Genomic DNA, 24,431 nt, shown 5'->3' with positions numbered 1-24,431 from the left:
CTTTCTCCAGTCTGGCTGCAAGATAACCATTTGTCTGATTGTGGGAGACGCACTGACTCCCCAGAAGTTGGGCTTCCACTCAGATCATCTGTAACACAAGCCCTCCCTCTTCCTCACTTCATTTCCAGCCTCTCCGTCTCAGTCTCCCCTTTTCTCTCCCCCTCCATCTTGTCTCCTGGTGGAAGTTGTCATTCATCAAACAGCCACATCTGTGAGGTGTCAGCCCGCTCTGATATATGACTGTGATGAGAGAGTGTTAAATGAATGAAGTAAATGAGAAAGCTGGGTAATTATTAGAAAAGCCCTCTTTTCTTATTACTGCTGCTTATTATTTATTTTGTGTTGTGGCTGAAGGCAGAATGCTTTAATTGGTGAACTGAACAAGTGGAGAGAGAGAGTCTGTCATTTAAAAAGTGAAAGATTAAGACTCCAAATGTGGGTTCATTTCTTCTGGCAAGCTTTGTTATTCATACACATTCCTCTTCTCCTTCTTCTTGCCCTCGTTCGGGTTGTGGGGTTATCATGCAAACTGTTTCTTCTCTACTTGGTTTTTCATTCTTACTTCCTCGCTTTCCCCCGTTTCTTTTCTCTTTCTGTTTCTCACCTTCGTCTCTCCAGGGTGCCCTGCCGTTTGATGACGACAACCTGAGGAATCTGCTAGAGAAGGTGAAGTTGGGAGTGTTTCACATGCCGCACTTCATCCCTCCAGACTGTCAGAACCTTCTTCGTGGCATGATTGAAGTAGATGCATCCAAAAGACTAACGGTCAGTTTATTTTTGGGACTGGATAAAAAATTTGCCATTCTAATAATTTCAGTAGTTATAATTGTGGGAAAGCATTTTTCTTCTTAATTTTCTTTATCATGAAACCTTTTGAGGTATTAAACTGCATCTTTATGGGATTGACTGATTGATTAGGTGTGTTGTTTTTCAATGTTTGTTTTTCTGCAACCTGGAAAGTACTCAAAGTGCAAATACTACAGTACTACAAAGTGCTCTTTCATTTTGACTGACTCAACGCAAGACATTTTTCTTCTTCGTTTCCCACAACTAGCAGCTTTTACTAATGATTTTGTAGAAGCAATAAAACACATTTAGATTGCAGATTGCAACCATGGAAAAAAAACCCCATCCTTTTTAGGGGGGAAGAAATTTGCCGATTGACAGCAATATAGGGGGAAAACTTTTAGTGCCTCAAGAGGAGTGTGAGCTGGTAGAGATGCACATTCAAACTGAAGTGTCTTATATAAACTCTGTACTGCCTAGCCAAGCGTAGTCTTTTTTTTTGTGGTTCTGTTTCGTCTTTCCTCCCTTCTGTTCTGAGTGTGTTTATCTTGCCTCATCCCTGATTCTGTTTGAGTACTTCCTCAAGAACAGGGAGTGAATTCAGGAGAGGACTGCTGTTTGTGTGCTATCCCTCTGCACTGTTTAGTGCACTCATCTCAATTCTAGCCCCTTTTTACACAGCACCTGATCACCTTGGAAATTTCAGGAGGGTGCAAGAAAAGAGGGATATGAAGGACAGAAAGTTGGTATGAAAGATTAGGGGAGCTGGACAAAGGGAAATGTAAATAATGAAAGTGGTCAGAGATCTGAAAAAGTACACACTTCACAGAGAGACTGCCCTCTGTTCTCGTCCTGCATTTCAAATTCAGATGACGCACAGAGACCTGGACTTGCTCACCATCTCCTGTACCAGCACACATGCAAAATTAAAATGCCACATTTTCACATGAATACTATATGCACCTTCTCCTGGTCTATCCAGTTATCTTTGTGAGTTGGTGCAATAAACAAAACTGCTGTCATGCCCTTGCCTGCAGGCAGATGTGTATGCTAAAGCCCCATTTCCACATGACTTAGCTGTGGCACTGTGTCACTATGACTAATGCTCACCTGAAAAAAGACGAGGTCGGAAGAGTTGTTTATTTGCATGAGAGTTGACAACCTGAAGATACAACCCTCCATATGAACAAAAACATGAACTTGAAAGTTTCCCACCTCTTTGGCATGCTCCTTGTGCATTATATAGTGTATTTTTCTGTCCTCTATCTTTGTGGAGGACCGGTCGGGCTGAGATCCCAAGATATGTCCGGCTGCTTTAAGCCATGCCCTTGACAAAGGGTTGCACACTGACCCAGCAGGTGGGGAAGAGTATGTTATCATTCGGCCGTCCACTCTTGCATATTTGGTCTCCAAGCATACGTCTCCGGATGCCAAATGTTGTTGGTGTTTAGTTGTGGCTGCCTTTTCTCTTAGGAGACTTGTGTATTCAAGGGAGGGAATAACATCCCAAGGGAACATTCTTTTCTAGGGGTTATTTTTATGACGGTATGTTGATCATAAGATTGATAGGGTAATCACAGAGTAAACACGACTGCTGGCTGTGTTTCACTTTTATTTTCACCTTCTGTTAATTGCTTGTTCAAGCAAACAGATGCAAAGCTGAGCGGGAATCAGAGGGCTGAGGATGTTCGGCCCAGTAAAGACCCTTCTCTTTATTGTTCTGTGTAGTCAGAGACCTTGGACGTGAACCACAACTGTTCATTTATCTCACCTTCACTGTTCAAAGGAGCAGCAGCACCATCCTACAAACCACTGCCTGGTCGTGATGTGTAGATAACAAAGCCAGCTTATTATATTAAGTAGTTAATCACAATCAATGTATTTAGGGCAGCGCAGAAAACCTGTCAAGGTTGTTGGAAGGAAAATAAAGGCAACATCTGTGTTTGTCTCCATAAAGATGAAATATTATAACTGCCCTTGAGAAATTACTAAACCCTGTTTATTCCAAGAATGTAGTGCAGTTAGCATTTTCTGCTACTACGCTAAACTAGGGTACTTGCTATATACAGTAGCTCAGCTATTTTCTTTGGTATTAGTTTGTTCCTCCGTGATTAGCTATATGGTACACAACCCGATTTCTAAACAGTACGTAGGACTAATTAAATGTTTTTTTTCTTAGCCTTTTCTGAGGCTATCACACCAGATTGCTTTAAATAGCTGAAGTGCAGCCCCGCAGTTTAGTTTTGACTTCTATCCCCGGCTTCAATTAAATGTTGTTTCTTTACCCAGTCTGTGGCATGGTCGCGAATTATTGTATAAGTCTTAATCTACTGTTTTTGTGTGTGTGTGGGTGTGGGTGCGTGCGTGCGTGTGTCTGTATATGTGTGTGTGTGTGTGTGTGTGTGTGTGTGTGTGTGTGTGTTTGTGTGTGTGTATATGTGTGTGTACATAATAGTTATTTAGTTAGTTTTCTTTGTTTTCTAAAAGTAGAATTCACCCCTGATACACCATCTACCTCGAAATCCCTCCATGCTCTACTCAAGGGTCAAATACACAAACCTGTATAGATTTGTGATTTTATATAAATGCAAATTGCACAAACTTTCACTTATGCAGCTCCCAGATAAGACACGTATCTGAGCTCACATTGGTGCACACCTCATCCGACCAGCATTACAGCAGCTTCCCCTGTGCCTGAGTGAAAGCAGCTGGAATGGATACTGTCACATTTAGAGAGTGATTGATGTGATACTGCATTTCTAACCGCATCACTTTCAAGCCTGTGTGTGATATCAGTGCCTTTCCTTCAGGCCTTCAATAAATGTGGGAGCGAGTAGGTCAACTGCTGGCTTCTATCTGACAGGCTGGGTGACTCTGTCAATACCTTGACCTCTGCAGAAGCAGACAAGATGAACCTATACCACAGCATAGCCAAGTCTGAGATTGAGCTAAACTAGTATCACATGAAGGCATCCTCTAGTGCACAAGCAATGGGAACACTCAGATGCTCTGATTAGGTGATGGGACAATTTAAAAAGTCCTAACGGTGACATTGATCAATTTTTTCTCTCTGGACAGCTGAGACAACGTAAAGCCATTCAAACAGACATCTTCCTTTGTTGTCCCTTTGTTCTGTCTTTTTTTGCTTTGACTTTTTTTTTTTTTTTGGCAAAGGACCACCTTGACTGCTTTGGATGACAAGGTGGCAACGTTGAAAGTGTGATCATGAGAGAGTGTGCTTGTGTTAGCAAGAGAGCTGGGAAGAAAATGAGAATGGAACATTCCCTCTAGACCGGAGGGCTTGGCAGGGTCAGCGGTGTGTGTGAGGGAGATAATATTCTCTGTTTATGGCTCCGTGGTAACGCCTCTGTCTCATACTCCTGGTGCACCCCTCTATGTCTCACTCTTATTAACTTTTTCCCATTGGCAGTATTAATATTTGAAGGCTTCATTATTTACTTACACCATTCAATCTGGCCTTATTGTCCCATTGCGTTTCCATTAAGCCAGTAAGCTGTGCCCATGCTGCACCACGTGTGCACACGCTGACAAAACACTCTTCTTTGCAGGCACATTTTTTTCTCACTGATTTTTTTTTTTTTAACACAAAAATGATGCTAAAACTATTCAAATCATTCCCTTGCCTGTTCACTGACTTGTAGTGTTTTTGTCATGTCCTTTTACAGTTAGACCAGATCCAGAAACACACGTGGTACATGTAAGTATACCTCAGTCTTTCCTTCTTTTTTTTTTTTTTCCACACCTTCACTTCTCTCCTCCTGTAGCCTGTTCTGCAGGGGGTGTATCCCTGAGGGGAGCAACCACATGATAAATGACTTTGAATTTCAGCCATGTACATGAGAGTACATCGGAGCAGGGCATGACTCCAATCTCGGGGATGTGGGGGTAAATTGGTAGAGCATGAAAAAGGATGTGCAGCATATGGTCAACTGAACAGAAACAAGCATGGATGATATAGAAAATGAACCTCTTACGCAACCAGCTCGTAACATAATCCATGCACCTTTTAAATTTAACAGTGTTTGCCGTGCAGATCGTTGTAAATTTTGCTAGAGTTTATTTATGTCTGAGTGTCTGGTTTTAAATTTTTAAATGAAATTTTAAAGGTTCTTACCCTACCAGAGCAAAGATGCATCCGGGGAACAGGCTGTGAGTCTTGAAGTTATGGTTTCTATCATGTCCTGAAGAAATCATATGAACAGACAGCAAAACTGATAAAAGAAACAAGAAGAGACAAGAGAAGAGCTGGGAGCGAAGGCTAATGTAATCTGAATTTTGTCAGTGAGGAAGTGTCCTGGCAGTCTGTGTCTGCGTGGCAGGCTGTCTGGGAAACAGTCTGACTAGTTGGTGAGCTTCTTAACAATCCCTCAGCAGCAGTAGAGCTGCCGTGCTGAACGGACAGCGCCAGGCCAAACTGTCTTTACCAAGACATCTTTATTGGTGAATAAACATATATTCCCTAGAGTTAGGTTCACCTAGCTGAAATAATAAACTGGCCAGAAAGGTGAGTCAGTTTTACTCAAGTGACTGGAGTGAACTGAAAACTGTAGTTATTTAGAGTGCAGTTTGTGTTGGAGAGACATTCATGTATATGCTGTAATGGGCAGTAAACAGCAAAAACAGTAAAGTCCTACCTAGGGACATTGTATCTACTTAATCTTGATGTGCATCATACGGCACAACTTTTTAGGAGTCAAACTAGTTATCAAGTTCAAACTGTTCCGTATCTCCAGCTGTAGGTTACAGAAGACATTAGAAGTTACATGTATACCCTCACCAGTGAGTTTTCACTAACATCTGTTTGTTTGTTTATTCATTTGTTTGGCTCTTGGCAAGGTAACCCAAAAACTCCTAATGTTTTGATGAAACGTGCTGGAAATATTAGACATATTGCGATGAAGACTCCATTAAATATGAGAACGGATTGGGGTAAAGGGGGCGGTTTTTACTTTGAACACAAGGCTTCTTTGAACATTTTGTCTGGTTGATTTAACAACTTGATGGGTTACTGTGGAACTGGATGGAGGAGTGGGTATCGTCCCGGTGAATTCTGTAGTAGATCTGGATGGAGATCTGAATCCACAAGCAGCCATTTAACTCATAAAGGTACAGATAGACCTGCATGAAACTTTAATCAGAGATAGCCATCGGGGATGACAGCCAGTGATTAAATGTTGGAAAGCGTCAGCCAAGAAACAAGAAATGCTGACTCGTCTGGAACCACTGTTTTCCCTGCAACAGAAGTTGTAGGCAGGTCATGGTTGTCAGTCTTTGTTTTATGGTTAAAGAATGTAAGTATAGATTGTGTTAATAAACAGGAATGCATTGTTGGAGGTGGGACAAAATGTTTTATCTTTGGGGTTACTTAGACATACAGTGATTAAATAAGGGGAAAGTGCATGGCTGTGAATGGTTTGTTTGTTTGTTTTTTACCATGATAACAGGGGATACTTTATTCCAGATGACCAAGAGGCAAACCAGCAGGGAAATACATACTGCAGATACAACCCATTAATTCTATAGATCTGCAAAATATGATAAGAATAAGCCGTATAAGCGATCTGGAATTATTTATGCCGATGTATTAAAGCATATGTAATCACGGTCGTAAACTGACAGTGTCCTAATCTTTACATTCCTAGAGGGGGGAAGAATGAACCAGAGCCAGAACAGCCTGTGCCCAGGAAGGTGACCATCCGCAGCCTGCCCTCTGCTGACGACATCGACCCAGACGTACTGGACAGCATGCACTCCTTGGGCTGCTTCAGAGACAAAAACAAGCTGCTGAAAGACCTGCTTTCAGATGAGTGAGTGAATGGAGTAGCGATAGGGGAGGGGTAGGAAATGGAAAGACATGTGGTGAAGAAAGGAAACAAATACATGTGTGGTTTTGTTGGAGAAGAGGAGAGAAAAGCAGACGATAAGGGTAAGAATTTTTTTTTCCAAACAAGAACAAAAAAAAGCGACTGATGACAGAGGAGAAGAGGACCTGGCTGTGTGACAGTGCTGCGATGGAAGGAGTGGGGGTTTTGGTGTCCGTCTGCACACAGCCTTGTTTTTTCCTGGCTTTCATGAAATCCCGTGAAGCTGTTGCTTTAGATGTCAGAAGCTGTAGATCACTTAACCGTTATCACACAGAGCTTACACCGCTTGCCTCTGGATGCATTCCCTCAAGACTGATCCTGATCCGCCACCACCCAGCTCCCGGGTCACAATGCTTATGTTCTGCTGCTAATATTTGTGCCTGAGCTACACATGAGATTGGGCCATCACTCCTATAAATATGCATTTTTTTGCAGGGGACACATACCCTACACTGGTATGTCATACACTTTTTACATAGACATAGAATTATTATTAATTTTTTTTTCACTTGGCTTTGCTGCTCTGTCTCCTTAACTCCTAGTTTACATTTGCAGGGTCTATAGAATTTAATTACATTTCCCTATCACTTTCCCTCTACCACTCTCCCTATCTCTTCCATTCACTTCCTTTCTCCTGGGAGCATCCCATAATAGTGCTGGACTGGAGGAAAATCTGCAGTCTCTATCTCCTTTCCTCTGGTTCATTTAGCTGAATTTGCAAGTCCTTGTCTCGTTGCCTCCTACTGCTTTCCAATCTGTCTTTATTATGGAGGGCCAATGCCTGGGCCTTTTCCATCGGGTACTGACACAGAGGCCAAAGACATTAGGCTTCCTGGTTTACAAGGAAACAAAAAGTCAAACTCAGATGATTCTCAATGTTGTGATGCTTTCATAAACCCAACATTTCTAAGAAGCCATATATTGCAAACAGGATCTTATGTGTTGGCTTAATTGCCATTAAAACGAATCTTTTCTTTAATGATGTCAGTTATTTAGTAGCTGTTTAACAATGCACTCAAAATAATTAAACAGTATTAATCAGAGGCAAGGGATTTTTGAGATTTCATGCTTTAGTTTTGCGCTCTTGAAGATGCTGGTGCTGTTATGTGAAAGACAGATAATCTATACATGCACTGTTTTTGGAGTGACCCTGATTTGTTTAAAACCACTGTATAAAATGTCGTCCTTGACCTTTCATCATCCTCTGTCTGCAGTGACAACCAGGAAAAGATGATCTACTTTCTGTTACTGGACCGTAAGGAAAGATACCCCAGTCAGGAGGACCAGAACCTTCCCCCTCGCAATGAGATAGGTGCGACTCAGACCACATTCATGTGCAGATAAAGAATTTAATGTCATAAATCCAAATAAAACAAGACAGTTTTAGACGGGAGTAACACGAGTGAGATGGTAACTCATGACTGTTCCAAGTTTCTGAATTGTTCTGCAGCGTTTTTATCCTTCACAAGAGATTGAAACAGCTATAGCAGACGTGGAATCACTCTCCGCTAAAAATGGCTTTTGGTTTATTGAATATCTGCAAGCTTCTCAAAGACAAATTGTAGCAGAAATACAAGGTGTCAATAAGCCATACTTCTTCTGAAACAGGCAGCTCTGACATAAAAGTGCTCTCCCATTTACACAACACAACCTGGTAGAGATTTCCACCCACAGACAAATGGAGACGCTCTGCTCTTGCCAAGTTATTTTCTGACAAGGGTGCTGCAATAGGAGGAGTATTATGTGCAAATGTTTGAGCATGTGCACTGTGAGATACCGACATTTTGATGAATAGACTCCCTCTTCAGTGAATGCAGTACAGTCAATACAGTGGCCATTAGTTTAAGGTCTGGGAGGAAACCATTACTTATTCACTATTAGTTAAAATGTCAATGTGATCAACGGCAAGCATCAGTCAAGCACTCCCACATCCAGCATGCATGCAATGCACTAAAGCATTCAATGTGCAGGAATGCAAGCTCAGAGACATCAGAGACATCAGGTGTGCATTCTGAATGGATCTGCTTCACCTGTTTGGCACAGACCCTCCGAGGAAGCGAGTGGACTCCCCTATGTTAAATCGTCACGGCAAGAGGAGACCGGAGAGGAAGTCCATGGAGGTCCTCAGCGTCACAGACGGAGGCTCACCTGTACCGGCTAGGAGGGCTATCGACATGACCCAACATGGGCAGAGGTAGGCACAGAGGTGAAAAGATGAGGTTAAACAGAGTCAACCCAATTCAGCCCTGTGTGAGCTGTGTGTGTGTGTGTGTCACATCTCGGTGACTTTTCATCAGATCTGACAGTGAGTCTTGCTCTGGGTGTCAGCAGGCTGGATGGTGGACCAACATCCACAGAGACACTGACATTCTACTCACTTTGTCTCCTGTCTCACTTTAGTAAATCAGTATTCAGTAAAAGCTTGGAAATTCCTGACGCCAGTACAAAATGCAGCAAAGGAGAAAGGTATTCACTTGCCCTTTCCTCCTCGTCTTGCTCCGTGTCTCGCCCTCCATGCTAGGAGAAATCCACGGCAGGAGAAAGATGCAGCAGTGCTTTCAGATTAAATCGTGATCACATTTGCCGAATGCTTAAGGCTTCACAAGTCTATTGTAATATGCTTTAACTCTGAGAAACAGAAGCTGGCTCGTGGACAACGGGGTGGCAGTTCCTAGAGTATAAATCAACTCTCTCAACTAATTTTTACGGTAATTTTCAAGACTTCCACCGGCCCCTCCTTACCTGTTGCTCTCAGGGCAGATATGTCTTCTTTTCAAAATTTAAATACGTTGATAAACTCTTCTGTCATTCAGTGTCCCACTTTCTCCAAATGCAAAACATTCCCTTTTTCTCAATCTTAGCCAGAGTCAAACACCGATGACTGGACATTTTTAAAATCAATTCTGTCAATTATAATAATAATATAAATAATAATAATAATAATAAAAATAAAAATGATGGAAATAATAAACCGCGACTTGCCACGGCGGATGAAGCGGTAGACAATGAATTAACGAATGAATTAAAAATTAATTAATTAATTAATAGTAATAATAATAATAATAGCAATAACAATAATATTAATAATATTGATAACAATAATCTCCGATGTTTTAAAAATGGAACCTGAGGATGATAACCTGATCTGCATATGATTATAAATTTTCCAACAACTCAATATCAAGAGTAAATTTCCCATTGGTTTCACTGGTGGAAACCAGTTCAGAAGTTTGAAGTTTGAAGAGCAACCTCCTCTAAACACTTCTGCTTAAGTCTTTCTGTCCTCTGGTGCCTCTGAATTTCAGTTTAAGATTCATCTTCTCGTGTCCCATTGCCTCTCTCTTTCATCCCTTCAGGCGATCCGGGTCTAATCTCTTCTTTGCTTAAAGGTTGCGCAAGTTTAAAAGCTGTCTTTTTCTACCCTTCGCTCTGACTCATTTGTTTCAGTCAGGCCCAGAATCCCAAAATAGGTCAGTTTGCAACAACTTTATCTAACATTAATGATGCCTTTTTAAGCAGCGTTAAAGACGGTTTAGAGAGGATGCGTCACAGAGGGAGCTGAAATTAGAACATTCTGAACATTTATTTAAAACAGTAGCTTTAGATTTACTGATATATTGTAAGTCTAAATAAAAAGATAAACACTAAGAGAAAAGTAAAGATTTAAAAGTGGTAGGATCCTCTGTTAATCAGCAACTGTTGAAAAAGCTCCTCTGCATCTTTCTTCATGCTTCTTTAAATCTACTTTAAATAAATAATTTGTTCTTAGGTTTCTTCCCAACCCTTTCATATATCTTCTCTTTATCAATCTCTCTCTTTCTACTTTGGTGCCTGGTGTGTTGCTGACCTTCAGTCCCATTGTCCCCCCCCCCCTTATATGATACTGCTATGCTAATGTAGAAATGGAGATGCTGCTTTTTTTTTGTGTGTGTGTCTGGGTTCTTGTCAGCCGTAGCGGGTTGGAGGTGTGTGGGAGCGTCTAACACCACACTTCCTCCAACTTCACATCAAATTGAATCTCTCCATTGCTTTGCCTTTCTCTCCCCCCCCTGCTGCAGTTCATAGCTCCCCAGCAGTGGAGGGGAAAAGACATTCATAGCAAAGTCTCTATAAATCTGATTTTGTTGTATTTTTAAACTCTTCTGCCTTTTATCACATACGCATGCGCTTTGTTTGATCACGCGTGTGCTTGTGTATGTAAATAGACTCAATAATGTAGCAGAGCAGCGTCCACAGATATGATTGACTTGCTACAAACCTAACCTTATCTTTCCCTGACAGCAAACTTTTGTCGACAGCATCGAAGATTCGTAGAACTTCAGATCAGAGCGTGTCAGAGAGAGGACTGACTTTGAAACGTGTGTTTTGACACGATACCTTTCCCACCAGCGAAAATGATGGAAAAGAGGGGGAAACGGTTTTATCTAAAATTATACAGAGAAAATTCCTCCTTTTCAAGCATTTTGCCTGAGAGGCTGCATTTTGGTATATGTTATTGTTAATTTGGTTCAAGTATAATTGTCAAAATGTGGCATAAAAGCTACAGTAGCTACATTATAGAGAAATCCACATGGAGACATTCTCACCTGATTTTATTCTTTATATACCCAAAATTACATAAAGAAGACATTTAAAGCAAAAGCACAAGAAATCCTACTGATTTAATTTTAAATCTTAACAACATGCCTGGAGAAATAAGGGGAGGTTAATGATATGTAAATGAAAAATGGAAAAGTGCTGCAGTGTGAAGGAGAGAATATCAATTGATTTTTTTTTCCTTCACGGATCTGCTCCAGTTGCTTCATGAAGTTCAAATGTGTTGGGTTAGCTAGAGCAGTCTCAATAAGTCAGGCTCTCGTGCTAATTATTAACTCTTAAGTTGTTTAAGAGGCTTAAATGAGTACAAATAAAGCACCTTTAACACCGATGTCTCCAGCAGAAACTACAGGGGTCGTGTTACAGCTGAGCTGTGAATATAAAGCACAGAGTCCCCTGGGAGCTGTTAGGTTTCTGAAACGGGTGTGAATTTAAGTATTGTGTTTATTTATATGAATATCTACCCCCATATAAGAACTTGTTCATTGGCTGGACAGAGTCGATATACTGTAGATTAGTGAGAGACAAAAACCTCATCCACTTTAATCACCCTAGAGAGTTGTGGCTTTTTGTTTTAGCTGTGGCGGTTTTATTTGTTTGCCGTTTGACTCACGGCGCCATTTCATTTTGTTACACTTTTCTTTTATTTCAGTCCATACCCTCAGTCCAGAACCTCTCTTGTGCATCTTCCTTCCCCCACAAACAATCATTAGACCCTCCCACGGGCGCTTTGACTAGCACTGACCCAGTCGGTGGTCACATGCTGAGTGGACTCGGATCTCTTTCCAAAACAGACTCATGGGCAAAGTTATCTGAAAGACAGAAATCCCAGGAGGCTTTCGGTATCTCCGTTAATAACACGGCTACTTTGTTAATATGAGAAATGATTGGTTGTTGATGCGGATCACTTTAAATGAAACACTTTGCTACAATAAATCATTGTTTCCATCCTATAAGCAAAGGGTAATTCTGTTACAGCCCATTAACGTACGACATAACCATCTGTAACATTAGCTTTATAGACGTGCTGGTCCAGCACTAATAGATGCAAAGCGCAGCTAACAATATGCTCATTACGGCCTGAAGAAGCTGTGTTCTCCACATGTTTAGATAAAGTGAGCAGCTAAAGGCACGTGTCAGCGGACCGTAAGAGTTAAATGTAAATGATAGCGACTGTCTGGTCGGCTGCACTGTGAAACAAGTACTACTGGCTAACATGATTTCAGCACCACCTACTCATGTGCGTGTAAGTGTTTGCAATAAATACACTCGCAGAAAGGGCAGCAAGAAAATGACCAAAATAGCTCGAGTGTGGGCGTTCGTATATTTTCCTCTCACTCATGGAAGCTGTTAGTGTGGCTTCGCCACTGTTCTCTTTGTTTGTTTGTGGCTCTCAGGAGAAAGATGGCCGTTCAACCATCCATTCTTTCTCCAGGTCACTGTAAATTTAAGACGGAATGGATTACCAAACCCCTCTGAGATTACACTTTAATGTAGATCCCAATCAATGCTTTTTTAACATGACAGCACTAGAATATGTTTTCCCACCCATGTAGTTTGTGGAATTAAAATCAGACTCCGTCTTTAATTTTTCCATTCCTTTCATATTCACATTCCTTCATCGCTGCCAAGCTTCATCATTCACTCATGACTCATTTGCCTTCAAGGTCCAAGCAAAGTTTGAAAAAAACCCACTGGTGTTCATTCCTTAATCTTTTTACAGAGAGACAAAAGACCTGTAGGCTTGGCCTCATGTTCACAAATGCATCAATAGAGGAAAAACAAGGAGGAAAAGAAGGGGGGGGTATTCATAGATTGAATGACGAAGAGTGGTGTTGTGACAGTGAACAGCTGGTGTTTCCGAGTGTTGACAGACCCTGTTTTTTTTGTTTCTCCCTCTCTCTCATTCTCTCTCTTTCTGTGTGTGTGCATGTGTGTGCGTGTGTGAGCACGTGCATTTGATGGAGACAGATTGTCCTGTGATTGTTCATTTCTAAGAAGGGCCCTTCTCAAAGGTGTTACTGATGGCATCTGCAGGAGAAAAGAAAAAAATAAGACAAATGGCCCTTCAAATGTCCCACTTCATTTCCCCCTCAGATATTTTCTACTGATCCAGTGAAAAAGGCCGAACAGTCAACGTGTCTGCTTTATAAGTGATCCTATGAGCGCATTTGAAAGAGGAGCTTGAGCTTAAAGGGACAGTAAACTCATTTTAAAGTAATATATATTTTGTTTATCATTATGAAAAAATACAAATTAAAAAATGTCCAGATGTCTGGCATCATCCCCGGTGTCAGGAAACCTTAAAAGTCACGTGGGGTCACGCGTCATTGGCGACACCTGTCAGTCAGGGCAGCCATTACAGCACAGTATGATCAATGAAGCGATACATCTTCATTTGAGAAGATTTATTGATAAATAGTGATAGTGTTGGCTTGCTATGTTCTTGCTTGCAGTATATTTATATAATGGGGACGACATGGATTCACCCCGATTTCTACGATTGCGTCACTTCTGCTGTCATGGAGCGCATCTAAACTTATGACATATTTTTTTCGTCCAAGGTCCCCATTGATCATAAGAAGAAAAAAAAAAGTACTTCAAATAATACCCCGGCTTAATTTTGACTTTACTGTCTCTTTACTTGATTTGAGACGAAGCTAGTAATGTCTGCCATCGAGGCAATGCTGCTTTTAATTTCTGTGTGCAAATAGTTGTGTTTGCAAATGGCTTGATAGCAGCTGCTGTACCATGGTAGCGAATGCTGCAGCGCTTCCTGACAGTGTGCAACACCTCACATGTTGCGCCACGTTCTCACCTCCACCTGTGAGACATGTAGCTGATACGCATGCTGTCCCGTGTTTTTGCCCCAGGTCGAGGTCCATTAGTGGAGCCTCCTCTGGCCTCTCCACCAGCCCCCTCAGCAGCCCTCGGGTAAGTCATGAGCATCAGTGCACACTCAAACACACACACACATACAACACACACCTCTTGACTCAGTTTGTAGTTGTCTAGTTGTGGGTAATCGTCAGCTTTTTGCTATCCTAAGATGTAGGTCAGATTTCAGACTACTGAATTTGCCACTTCTGAAATTTAAATCCAAAATTCACCTTTTAAGAGACGAAGTTGTCGGGTCCAGTGCTGGATGAGATTTCACATAAGTCCTCACTGTGTTCATATTGTAGACCTTTATAGTCTTATAGTCTTGACAACTCCAGTAAAACACACTGATGAAATTCACAATGGATATGGCGGAACTACAATCTTCTACCTCCTTCTTCCTCTGTTCTTTCTGCTGATTATCCCTGTCCCTGTTTCCTGGGGCCTGAGCCCTGTGAAAATCCAGCTCAGGGAATGCTTCAGAAAGTCACAGTGTTCTCGCTGAAAGCTGGGGAGCTCGTAGTAAACTTTTCCAGCTGACTAACCTGAGAGGCTCCAGATTAACCGGGATCCCAAGACAAGCTCCTCGTGCCACACAGGCTTTTTCAGGCTGATCTGTAAGGGAAATTGATTTTTCAGACCTACCAAAAGCCTGGATTGTGTTCCCAGCAAGACACCCTGTGAGGGGTAATTTTCTCTAATTTGTGTCCGGAAAGAGAGAGGCATCCCAGGGAAATAGTTTACTAGTGCACTGTTGTGACTCTGGTTTCACCTTTACGGGTTAAACAAATCAATATATCTTTGGAAACTGGATATTTTACAGCAGAGACGTCTAAACGGTGTCCCTCCTGTTCCTGAAATGACCCATATTTCTGTCGTGTGCGCCTCACACCTATTTGTGCCTGTTTGCATGTCTCTGCTGGAGTCCTGTGTGTTTTATCCCCTCTAAGTTACAGTAATTGCTTTTTGTTTTGTTGTTCTCATTCAATTTTTGCTTCTTTTTCTGTTGTCAAAAGACACCCAAGGGTCTAACTGCATGTTTTTCTTTCTTTTTTTTGTTTGTTTGGTATTTGGTTGTTGTTTTTTTTTTGCAATGCATCCATCTCCCTCATGTATGTATCCATCTCACTCCTATGTTCTTGGTTGTTCCTGGCTGTGCGGTTGCTTGATCTGCCACACTGTCTCCTGCTTTTTGGTGTATGTTTGTGTGTGTGTGTTCTCCTGCGTTTCCTGTCCTCCTCTGACTATATGCTGTATTGTGCTGTTTATTCGTGCTTTGTCCTTTAATAAATAAAGCCTATCCGAAAGTTCTTTGTACCCCCTCAGTCTCCAGACTTCTCACAGTCTCCTAATACAAGCCCCTGCCCGTCCCCTGACCACATCCCCAATTGCAAAGGCTCCAATATCTCCACCCCCAACTCCCTGTCTCCTTACAGTGAGCCCCTATCAGGGGGACTCAACAAGACACAAACACTCCCTGCCAAGCCCAAAGTTGTCCCCAAGCCCCTTCACGCCACGCGCTCCAACCCGCTTCCAGAAACCGCCGCACACACAGCATCTGTAGGCAAATCGGAGTCACCCGCTCCTCGTCAGCTCCCGTTGCAGCCGCCGTCTGCTTCTATGCCCCCAACGCCTACATCTCCAACCTCTCCATCTTCCCCCTTTTCCCCATCCCCTATACCTAGCTCTTCCATTCCAAACAGCCCCCAGGTACGACGCTCCCATTTTTCTGCGAACCCTCAGCTGTCTGTGCCGTTCAACCCAGCGCTCCCCCTGTCGCCTATCCGGTTGCACCACTTCCACCCCGTGGCACCAGTGCCTTCGTCAATCGCTGACCTTCCAACCAAATCTATCCCCCTCATACAGGTTACCCCTCACCCCTCCCCACGAGGCAGCCCCCTCCCCACCCCAAAGGGAACCCCAGTGCACACTCCCAAGGACAGTCCTGCTGGTACCCCTACCCCAACACCACCTCCGAGTCCCTCCATCGGTGGCTTGCCTTGGAGGACGCGCCTCAACTCCATCAAGAACAGCTTCCTGGGCTCACCTCGCTTCCACCGCAGGAAACTCCAAGGTATTGGCATCACTTTGAAGTTGATGTGGAATTATATTGTAATTATATTCATTTTATTTTCCCAAATTCTCGCTTTCTGTGATGTTAAACTTCTGTCTTACCCCCAATTTTGCTTCCACAGTTCCCACTCAAGAGGAGATGTCCAGCCTCACGCCAGAGTCTTCCCCAGAGTGAGTAGATGCTGTCTCTTTTGAAAGCACCACTAGCATCATAACTGCATCGCCTCAGGTCTGGTCTGGGATGGAGCGGTAATGTCTCGGTAGGGAGGGGGTTAGTTATGAGGAAGGTAGCCCGTGTGATGAAGCTGAGCTCCCCGGGGTCTGACAACCAAAGGCTGCCCTACATATTCCCCGTTTTGATGCTGGTTGGTTCTGCTGTCTTCATTGTAGTTAGGAAGAGCATCCTGGTTTGAAGGAGCTGGAGGTTTGGCTGGGAAAGGTCTTTTCTTAACTTATTTAACCTTGTTCTCAGGCTTCAGTCACACATCAGTTGTAACTAGTTTTTTTTTTTTAAATTGCTGAACAATATGCTCCTTAATGTTTCATCAGACATTATGTTGTTATGTATATCTGTATATATTGACATATTAAGCATTTGCTCATATTTGAAAAGAAAGCTGAGGACTAGTTTACCTTTTTTTTAGAGGTTTGATCCTGACAACCCTTCAACATTTTGAAAAACCTCATGAAATATTAAAATGCTGGAAATTATAGTCCATATGGCTTATTAGTGGGTGCAGGTACATCTGGGACGAGGCCAGTAGCTCAGGTACCCCCCCCCCCTCCCTCTCTGTCTCTCTCTCTCTCACCTCTCTTGCTGTCTGTCTGTCTGTCTGTCTGTCTGTCTGTCTCTCTGTCTGTCTCTCTCCACAGATAAACAGGTAAATTGATAGCTTACAGACAGATAGATAAATGGATGGATAAATTTGACAAATTTGACAAAATGCTTCTTTTCCCATTGTTCCCCACAGACTTGCCAAAAAATCCTGGTTTGGTAACTTCATCAACCTGGAAAAAGAGGAGCAGATCTTCATCGTCATCAAAGACAAGCCTCTCAGCTCTATAAAGGCGGACATTGTTCAAGCCTTTCTCTCGGTATTCTCTCTGTTTCATCGCCTAATTCTTCATATGCATCTGATCCTTGCTCTCAATGCCCCAACTTCACTCGCCTTATTATGTGAATATAAGTTCAGGCAACAGTCCGCTACATGATGCGGTCTTTTTAAAACTAGTAGTGATTGACTAAGAAGCTGCCGCTGAGTGTTTGCTCATTTGCGTCTGGTTAATGTCACAATTTGGAAAACTCAAGTGTTCAGTGCTCGTACGTTCTCTATGACTGCAGACACACTTGAGATTAATGTGTGTGTGTGTTTGTGTATATCGGCTGTAATATGATGGGGAAGATTTACACCTACATGCAGAAATACAGGCAGCTTCAGGGTTGCATCCAGAATCTACAGACACACAGAAGCGGTAGTTGAGATTCAGAGTGCATGACTGAACACAGGCTCTCCTCACCTCAGTAAGAGATACCAACATCTAAGGACATGCAAACTCTGCTGTTGGTAACTATTTCCTCCTCTGGGTCAGGCGAGCTGGTATTCCAGACATTAGATTGGCACCTGAATCAGTGGAATTCTAGTTCTCAGCACTCTCAGATTAATTGAATGTCAAACCCTCTCCAGCACCGTGGCAAAATGTGACTATTCCACCACTCACCTGTTCATTGGGCATACAAATTCACTTTAGCTGCAATGTTGTTGACTCGAGATTACATTGGTTTAAATCTCCCTTGCATGCTTGGTTGCTCCCCACGGCATTAATCTTATTACATTTTCAGCTGTGGCTTGGAAATATGTGTAGGATATTTTAATGAGGGATTGTTCACCGTTTCTTTGCAAGGTGTGGGAGAAAAATTAAATATCGCTGCTCCATACTGTAATCCCATTACTACTTTCATTCATAGCTCTGTCTCTTTGTCTGCTTTTCTTTTCACTGACTCCTCCTCTTTTTCCGCCTCCAGATCCCCAGCCTGAGCCACAGCGTCATCTCTCAGACCAGTTTCCGAGCAGAATATAAGTCCACAGCGGGCCCTACAGTCTTCCAGAAACCGGTCAAATTCCAGGTGGACATCACTTACACAGAGAGCACAGCCGCCACCAAGGAGAACGGCATCTACTCCGTCACCTTCACTCTGCTCTCAGGTGAGGACACATCAAGTAACCGACCATATTTACACGCTTATAATGAACGTATCAGGCAGGAGGGACGATGTCGCACAAAGACAAATAAAAAAACCCAAGGAATCCACTCATATAAATAATTAATGGGTGGATATAATGCTACCTTCTGTCTCATTGAGGTTATAAAGGCATTTATTACTAACATTAGCATTTTATGTTTAGTGTTGCACAGAAAAAATAGAGTAAGTCCAGCTTTATATTGACATTAAACCTTAGCCAGCTAATGCTGTAAAAGTTTATTTTGTTGTAAATTTTGACTTCATGTTTTTAAACAATGCCACTTTGCAGTTAAGCTTTACTTAAGAAATAAAAATACATAAATCTGCATTGATTTCCATGTTTTATTTATGTGTTAGTCATTGAGTTCAGGCTGACATAACTCACCGAAATCACAAGGGAGGTTTATGTCGTTAATTCCAAAGGGTCATTCCTCGTGTTGTCAAGAAGTAAATAAAGTCTCTGCGCACTAACGTCACCTGTTCCTCGTACTTCTGTAGTTATTACTACGTAGCTATTTTTGACATAATGTTAATATTATAACATTAATATCAGCTAGACAGCAGACTTCAGCTAGACAGCAGACTGGACTGGTCACTCAACTCCAACTGTGTGTACAAGAAGGGGCAGAGCAGGATGTACTTCCTAAGGAGGCTGGCCTCCTTCAACATCTGTCCTAAGCTCCTTTTCATGTTCTATCAGTCCGTAGTCTCCAGTGTGCTGTCATGCGCCATTGTGTGTTGGGGTGGGGGGGCCAGGAAAAGAGATATGGACCGTCTGAACAGACTCATCCGCAGAGCGGGCTCAGTGGTCGGGCTGAGCCTGGACTCTGTGGATATGCTTCTGGAGAGCAGGACCATGTCTAAAATTAAGGCCATCATGAACAACACCAGGCACCCCCTACACACCACCTTCTCCCAGCAGAGAAGCACCTTCAGCGGCAGACTGCTGTCACACAGCGCCTCCACAGAGAGGCTGAGGTCCTCCTTCGTGCCCCGTGCCATCAGGGGGTACAATGACTCTCTCAGGAGGAGCGGGGGGGAGGTGGCGAGGTCAGCACGGGGTTGAATATGGATTTAATTTAATTTAATTTAAATTTAATTTTATACTGTTGTATATATATATATATATATATATATATAATTTATTTATTTTTTATACTGTTTTATATTTTAATTCAATTTTATACTGTTTAGATTTTATTTTATACTGTTTATATTTTAATACTGTAATATTTTTAAATTTTATACTGTTTATATTTTAGTTATAGTTTAGTATATAAGTCCTGTTAGTGCTGCATGTGCCTGTCTGTTAGTGTAATGTATGTCTTGTGGTATGTCCTGTGATGTCAATGTTTCCTTTTCTCCTGGTGTTTATCCAGTATTATTTGTTATGCAATGCCTGAGCAGTGGATATATGCAATTTCCTCCGGGATTAATAAAGTATATATCTATCTATCTCTATCTATCTATTACTTAAAGTTACGAGTCTCAAATCAGGTCAAAGAAAATTCTAAATAAAATTCAGAAGACAAATTTGTCCTCACAAGTTGCTTTGAACACTGCTGGTAGGCATCCATTAGGTATGTTCACACCAAAAAAAACCACACTCACTTCTCTTGTGCAAATATCACAATGGGATCACTTGAGCTTACTATTATTTTATTTTAACAGGCGGCAGTGGCTCAGTGGGAGAGCGGGTCGTCCAATGTTCTAAGATCGGTGGTTCGATTCCCACTCCCGCCCAAAAACAACCGGAGTGTGAGCTGACAGTGGGAGGTGTCAGTTCACCTCCGGAGCACTGCCGAGCTGCCCTTGAGCAAGGCGTCGTCCCCCTCGCAAGCTGCTCATTTGGGCGTCTCACAAAGGGGCTGCGTGCCACTCTACCTCCCATAGCATGCTTACAGGCCCCCTTATGTGTGGTAGTGTGTAATACAGGGGCCTGTACATACTTTTATGTATGCATGTGATTGATTTGACTAACATACTAGAGTGTGCATTCTTAATTTCCCTTCGGGGATTACAACAGTATATTAAAATTTAAAAAAATTTTAAAAAATTAAAAAACAGCAAAAAAAAACGACGAGAAACTTCCTGGATGCTTGATAAGATCCCTTTACCTTCCTGACTGCAAAAAGACAAGGTTTGGTAATGCAGCCTCAAACAACATGCTGTTATGTGCACATGTATTGGATTGGCTGAGTCATCACATTTGCAGATGCTGTATTTATGGATTAAATTGTGAATTTATTCAGAATACATGAGGAACGGTTAGTTGTCGCAGCGCAACATCATAACTCCTCAGAGGGACCGTGGTTTTGCAGACACATGTATACTCTCTTTCATTTTCTCTCTGTCACAAACACACACACACACACACACACACACACACACACACACACACACACACACACACACACACACACACACACACACACACACACACACACACACACCCCTGGGGCCACGCTGGGGCTGAATGAGGTGTAATAGCGGACGTTTGGAGCCTACTGGTTCTTCCGTGTCACTGCTGGAGCCTGCTCTCCTCCCTGGCCTCCATTTATCATCTTGGGTTTGCTGCAGCTTTTCCAGCTTACGTTTCACACCATGCAGCGTGTGTGTGTGTGTGTGTGTGTGTGTGTGTGTGTGTGTGTGTGTGTGTGTGTGTGTGTGTGTGTGTATGCTGCTTCTGCCCTTACTTTCTCTTTGCTTTCGATGATGCTGCCTCTTTGATGCAGCTGATCATAACGGTATTTCCTCTTTGGGTTTCGATGTGTCTGTGTTTAGGACCAAGCCGGCGCTTTAAGCGAGTGGTGGAGACGATTCAGAGCCAGCTGTTAAGCACACACGACCAGCCTGGAGTCCAGCAGCTGTCGGGTGAGTAAAAAACCCCTTTCAGAATAAGACTTTAAAATCTTTCTCAAAACCTCCTCCTCACTCCACTGCCTCATCTGCCCATCCCACCCCATGACAAACCGCCCTAACCACTGAAGCTAAGCTAAATCCTACCCTTCTCTTTCCTGTGCTTGAAATCCCTGAGCCGCTCTGGCGTCCTCTGCATGCCTGCGCCTCGCTGCCTCCAAAGGCTGGGAGCTGCTCTCAAGCGCTGACTGCGGGTCAAATGTTGTCTCGCTGCCCTGGCAGCGAAGATTAGAACAGAGGTAGAGAGCGCTGATTTCCATTTTGTTACTCCGACTTCCAAGACTGATTGTCGGAGCTTGTCACCATGGCAACACCACTGCGCCAGCCACGCAACACCTGACAAGCTCTCTCTCGCTCTCTCTTTCTCTGTGTGCCTGTAAAGTAGGACCCCCACACCTCCCAGTCTCTTTTAGCTCCTTGGAAGGCGTTCAGCAGATGCAGAAACCTCTGACAGGCAACCATCACCCCCCACATGAACATGTTCGTCGTTCTGCCGTCTCAGTGGTTGTAGAATTTATACCAAGTTCCTGAACATGTATAAGAGGACACTTTTCCTGATATTGCTTCAAGCCCAATCTATATGATGTACAGAAAAATTAGAGAGAAACAGGGATCTGACTCCGTCCCTCAACGTACCCTTTTTTGGTACATCCTGGTTCCCATCTTCTTGACAACACCTCCACCTGCTGGATAGATAGGGAACACCATGTAGAAACATTTATTTGAACAGGGCTGTCTCTTTGGGTGTCGGTTATGTCCTAGTCATATTTATGGTGCTTGTATCAATGTCTCATTCTTTATTTTTTTCCCCCTTTCACATTCAAAGTCCCACACATTTTAACTCAGACAGCCATCATATATTTAGGAACTATACCACAGTTTAGCATTTTATTCTTAAAAAGCCTAAACAGAAGCCGAGTGGCTTCAGATGAACCTACCAATGATTGCCATGACATTGGTGAGTGAGAATCCACTCAACTTATGTAATGTAGAGTTAAAACAAAAAGCTGGGTGGTTCTGAACGGGAAATTAAAACAAAGTGTGCCGCACTAGAAAGCCGCTGTTTGCGTCAGAGTGGAGATCCTGTTGTAATAGTTTGAAAAAAATCTCACAAATGCATGAGGCAAAAGAAGGTGAGACATATTAAACCATAGTGATGAATTACATCTTTACACTACTGTGAAATGAACTAAACTTAACTTAACAAACTTAACCACAGTTAAAACATCCTCAGCTCAACCTGACAGCAGGGCCTTTGACTGGTTGATGATACAAATGGCTTTGCATAGCAATAAGAATGAAGTAAAACACACGTCATCAGATGACGTGTGTTTTACTTTGTGTGAACACACACAAACGTGTGTGTTCACTGTTAACAGCAGCTCAGCAAGACAATACAAGGAGTGTAGAAGCCTGTTGAAGACCAGGGCTGCATAGGACAATAATTCACTCAGAGGACGGCGTCTCCGCTTTCTAATTGACAATTGATGGTTTTTTTAGCACAAATCAGCCGTAACAGAAACAATATAGTCCAATATTGTTTTTTTGTAGGCGCACACACACACACACACACATTCTCAGGTGCATACGCATCTGTTTTGTCGTCTGTGCAACGCCGCTGCCTGTTTATTAGTGACGTCGTCACCGTTCATTTGTCGGCCGTCAGGAACTCTTTTGTGTAAATGCCTCCTCCTGAGAAACAGTCGTGTTGGTGATAGATGGATCCCAGGGAGATGCTGAGTGCACCATTAATAAAAAATGTGCTCTTTATTTGCTCCATTTCTCATGTGTTGTTTGCCTACACCGACCTGCAGAGGGACCATTAAGGCCCTGCAAAACTGTGGATCTGTTCAACTGAAGATCATTTTCAGGCTGGACACACACGCACACACACACATTTAGCTCCGATGTTACCATGTTGTTTGAAGCCGACAGTAAATGAACCAACAGACAGACTGCCACCATCATCTGCCTGTTTTTGAGGTTGAACTTGCTGTTCTGTGTGATGACGTCCTCCTTCATCCTCTGTCCTGCTTGTGGCTGACCAAACCTGCTCAGACATCCCAGGCCTCACCATGCTCACTCTTTCACTCAGTTCTTAAGTAAAAAAAAAATCACATCGCACAGCAGGAGCCCCAGCGTCTGCTTTACAGTCCAGTTTCAGATGGAATGGCTTCTTGTCTTTTTGAATTGGTTGTGCTGCGACACATGCATGGTTTAGGAGAACATGACATAGCCCCGACATGGCTGTCCCAGTTGTCTTCATCCTCAGCCAGCCCCCCTCTTCGCCTCTGCTTGCTCTGTCTCACCTGTCGCTGCGTGTCTATCCTGTGAACCCGTTTGTTCATTAGTGTGTTTGTTCTCTTTCTCCTCTCTTTTATTCCTGTCTGTGTACCTAGGCAGCCCATTGAGTAACTTCTTTGACGTAATAAAACAACTTTTTTCAGACGAGAAGAACGGACAGGTGCCCTACCCCTCGGGCACTCCCACCAAGCACTGTCCCTCACCCATGCACGTCTGGAGGCAGGAGCCAGAGAATAATGACACCAAATACCCCACCGCGGGGCGAGACAGAGCCAGGTTGTCGCTGGTGTCGATGGGAGCACAGGAGGATTGTTAGACTGAGACGCGGTCGAGCCAATTCTAAAACCCATCCTAGTATTAGTAGATTCCAACGACACAGAGAGGATCTCATCTCTGAATGTAGCTAGATGTACAGAAACATTTTTATATCAAATTACTTTATATAGATAGAAATATATTCAGCTAAACAAAATCATATATTTTCCAAAGAAAAAAAAATCATACTACATGACACACACGCCTGTCCTTCCAATCCCTTTTTGTCATCACCCCCCCCACCCCCACCCCCACCCCCGGTGTCCACCATCATCCTCCACCCCACCCAATCATCTGCTCACCTGTGGCCCTTTGCTGTGTTTTTTGCTCCCTTGCTTCAAACCTGTGTGATGACCTGACTTGTTTCTGATATCAGGAATTATCCAGAAAACCTATTAAGTCCCTCCACCTGCTCCCCGTTCCACTTGCCC

General features: G+C 42.9%; 1 protein-coding gene across 4 annotated transcripts in view; it reads left to right on the top strand.

The window, feature by feature from the left end:
* brsk2a (BR serine/threonine kinase 2a) overlaps nt 1-24,224 on the top strand; it is a 148,110-nt gene extending 123,886 nt beyond the window's left edge. Inside the window, exons 8-20 of one of the 4 annotated variants that reach the window (XM_068312920.1) lie at nt 619-765; nt 4,473-4,504; nt 6,450-6,614; nt 7,886-7,983; nt 8,715-8,865; nt 9,072-9,137; nt 14,141-14,201; nt 16,014-16,221; nt 16,343-16,391; nt 17,192-17,315; nt 18,244-18,424; nt 21,247-21,336; nt 23,829-24,224. In XM_068312920.1, the coding sequence (XP_068169021.1) occupies nt 619-765; nt 4,473-4,504; nt 6,450-6,614; nt 7,886-7,983; nt 8,715-8,865; nt 9,072-9,137; nt 14,141-14,201; nt 16,014-16,221; nt 16,343-16,391; nt 17,192-17,315; nt 18,244-18,424; nt 21,247-21,336; nt 23,829-24,001 (1,545 nt within the window). In that variant the 3' untranslated portion in view covers nt 24,002-24,224. Of the gene's footprint in view, nt 1-618; nt 766-4,472; nt 4,505-6,449; nt 6,615-7,885; nt 7,984-8,714; nt 8,866-9,071; nt 9,138-14,140; nt 14,202-15,443; nt 16,222-16,342; nt 16,392-17,191; nt 17,316-18,243; nt 18,425-21,246; nt 21,337-23,828 lie in introns of all 4 variants that reach the window. The other 3 variants (XM_068312917.1, XM_068312921.1, XM_068312918.1) reach the window with 3 other exon arrangements.
* The last annotated feature ends 207 nt before the right edge of the window (nt 24,225-24,431 follow it).

Source organism: Antennarius striatus, chromosome 4 (genome assembly GCF_040054535.1).
Source record: "Antennarius striatus isolate MH-2024 chromosome 4, ASM4005453v1, whole genome shotgun sequence".
Classification (NCBI taxonomy): Eukaryota; Metazoa; Chordata; class Actinopteri; order Lophiiformes; family Antennariidae; genus Antennarius; species Antennarius striatus.
Note: the sequence above shows the minus strand (reverse complement) of the source record. Positions and strands in the feature narration are given on the sequence as shown.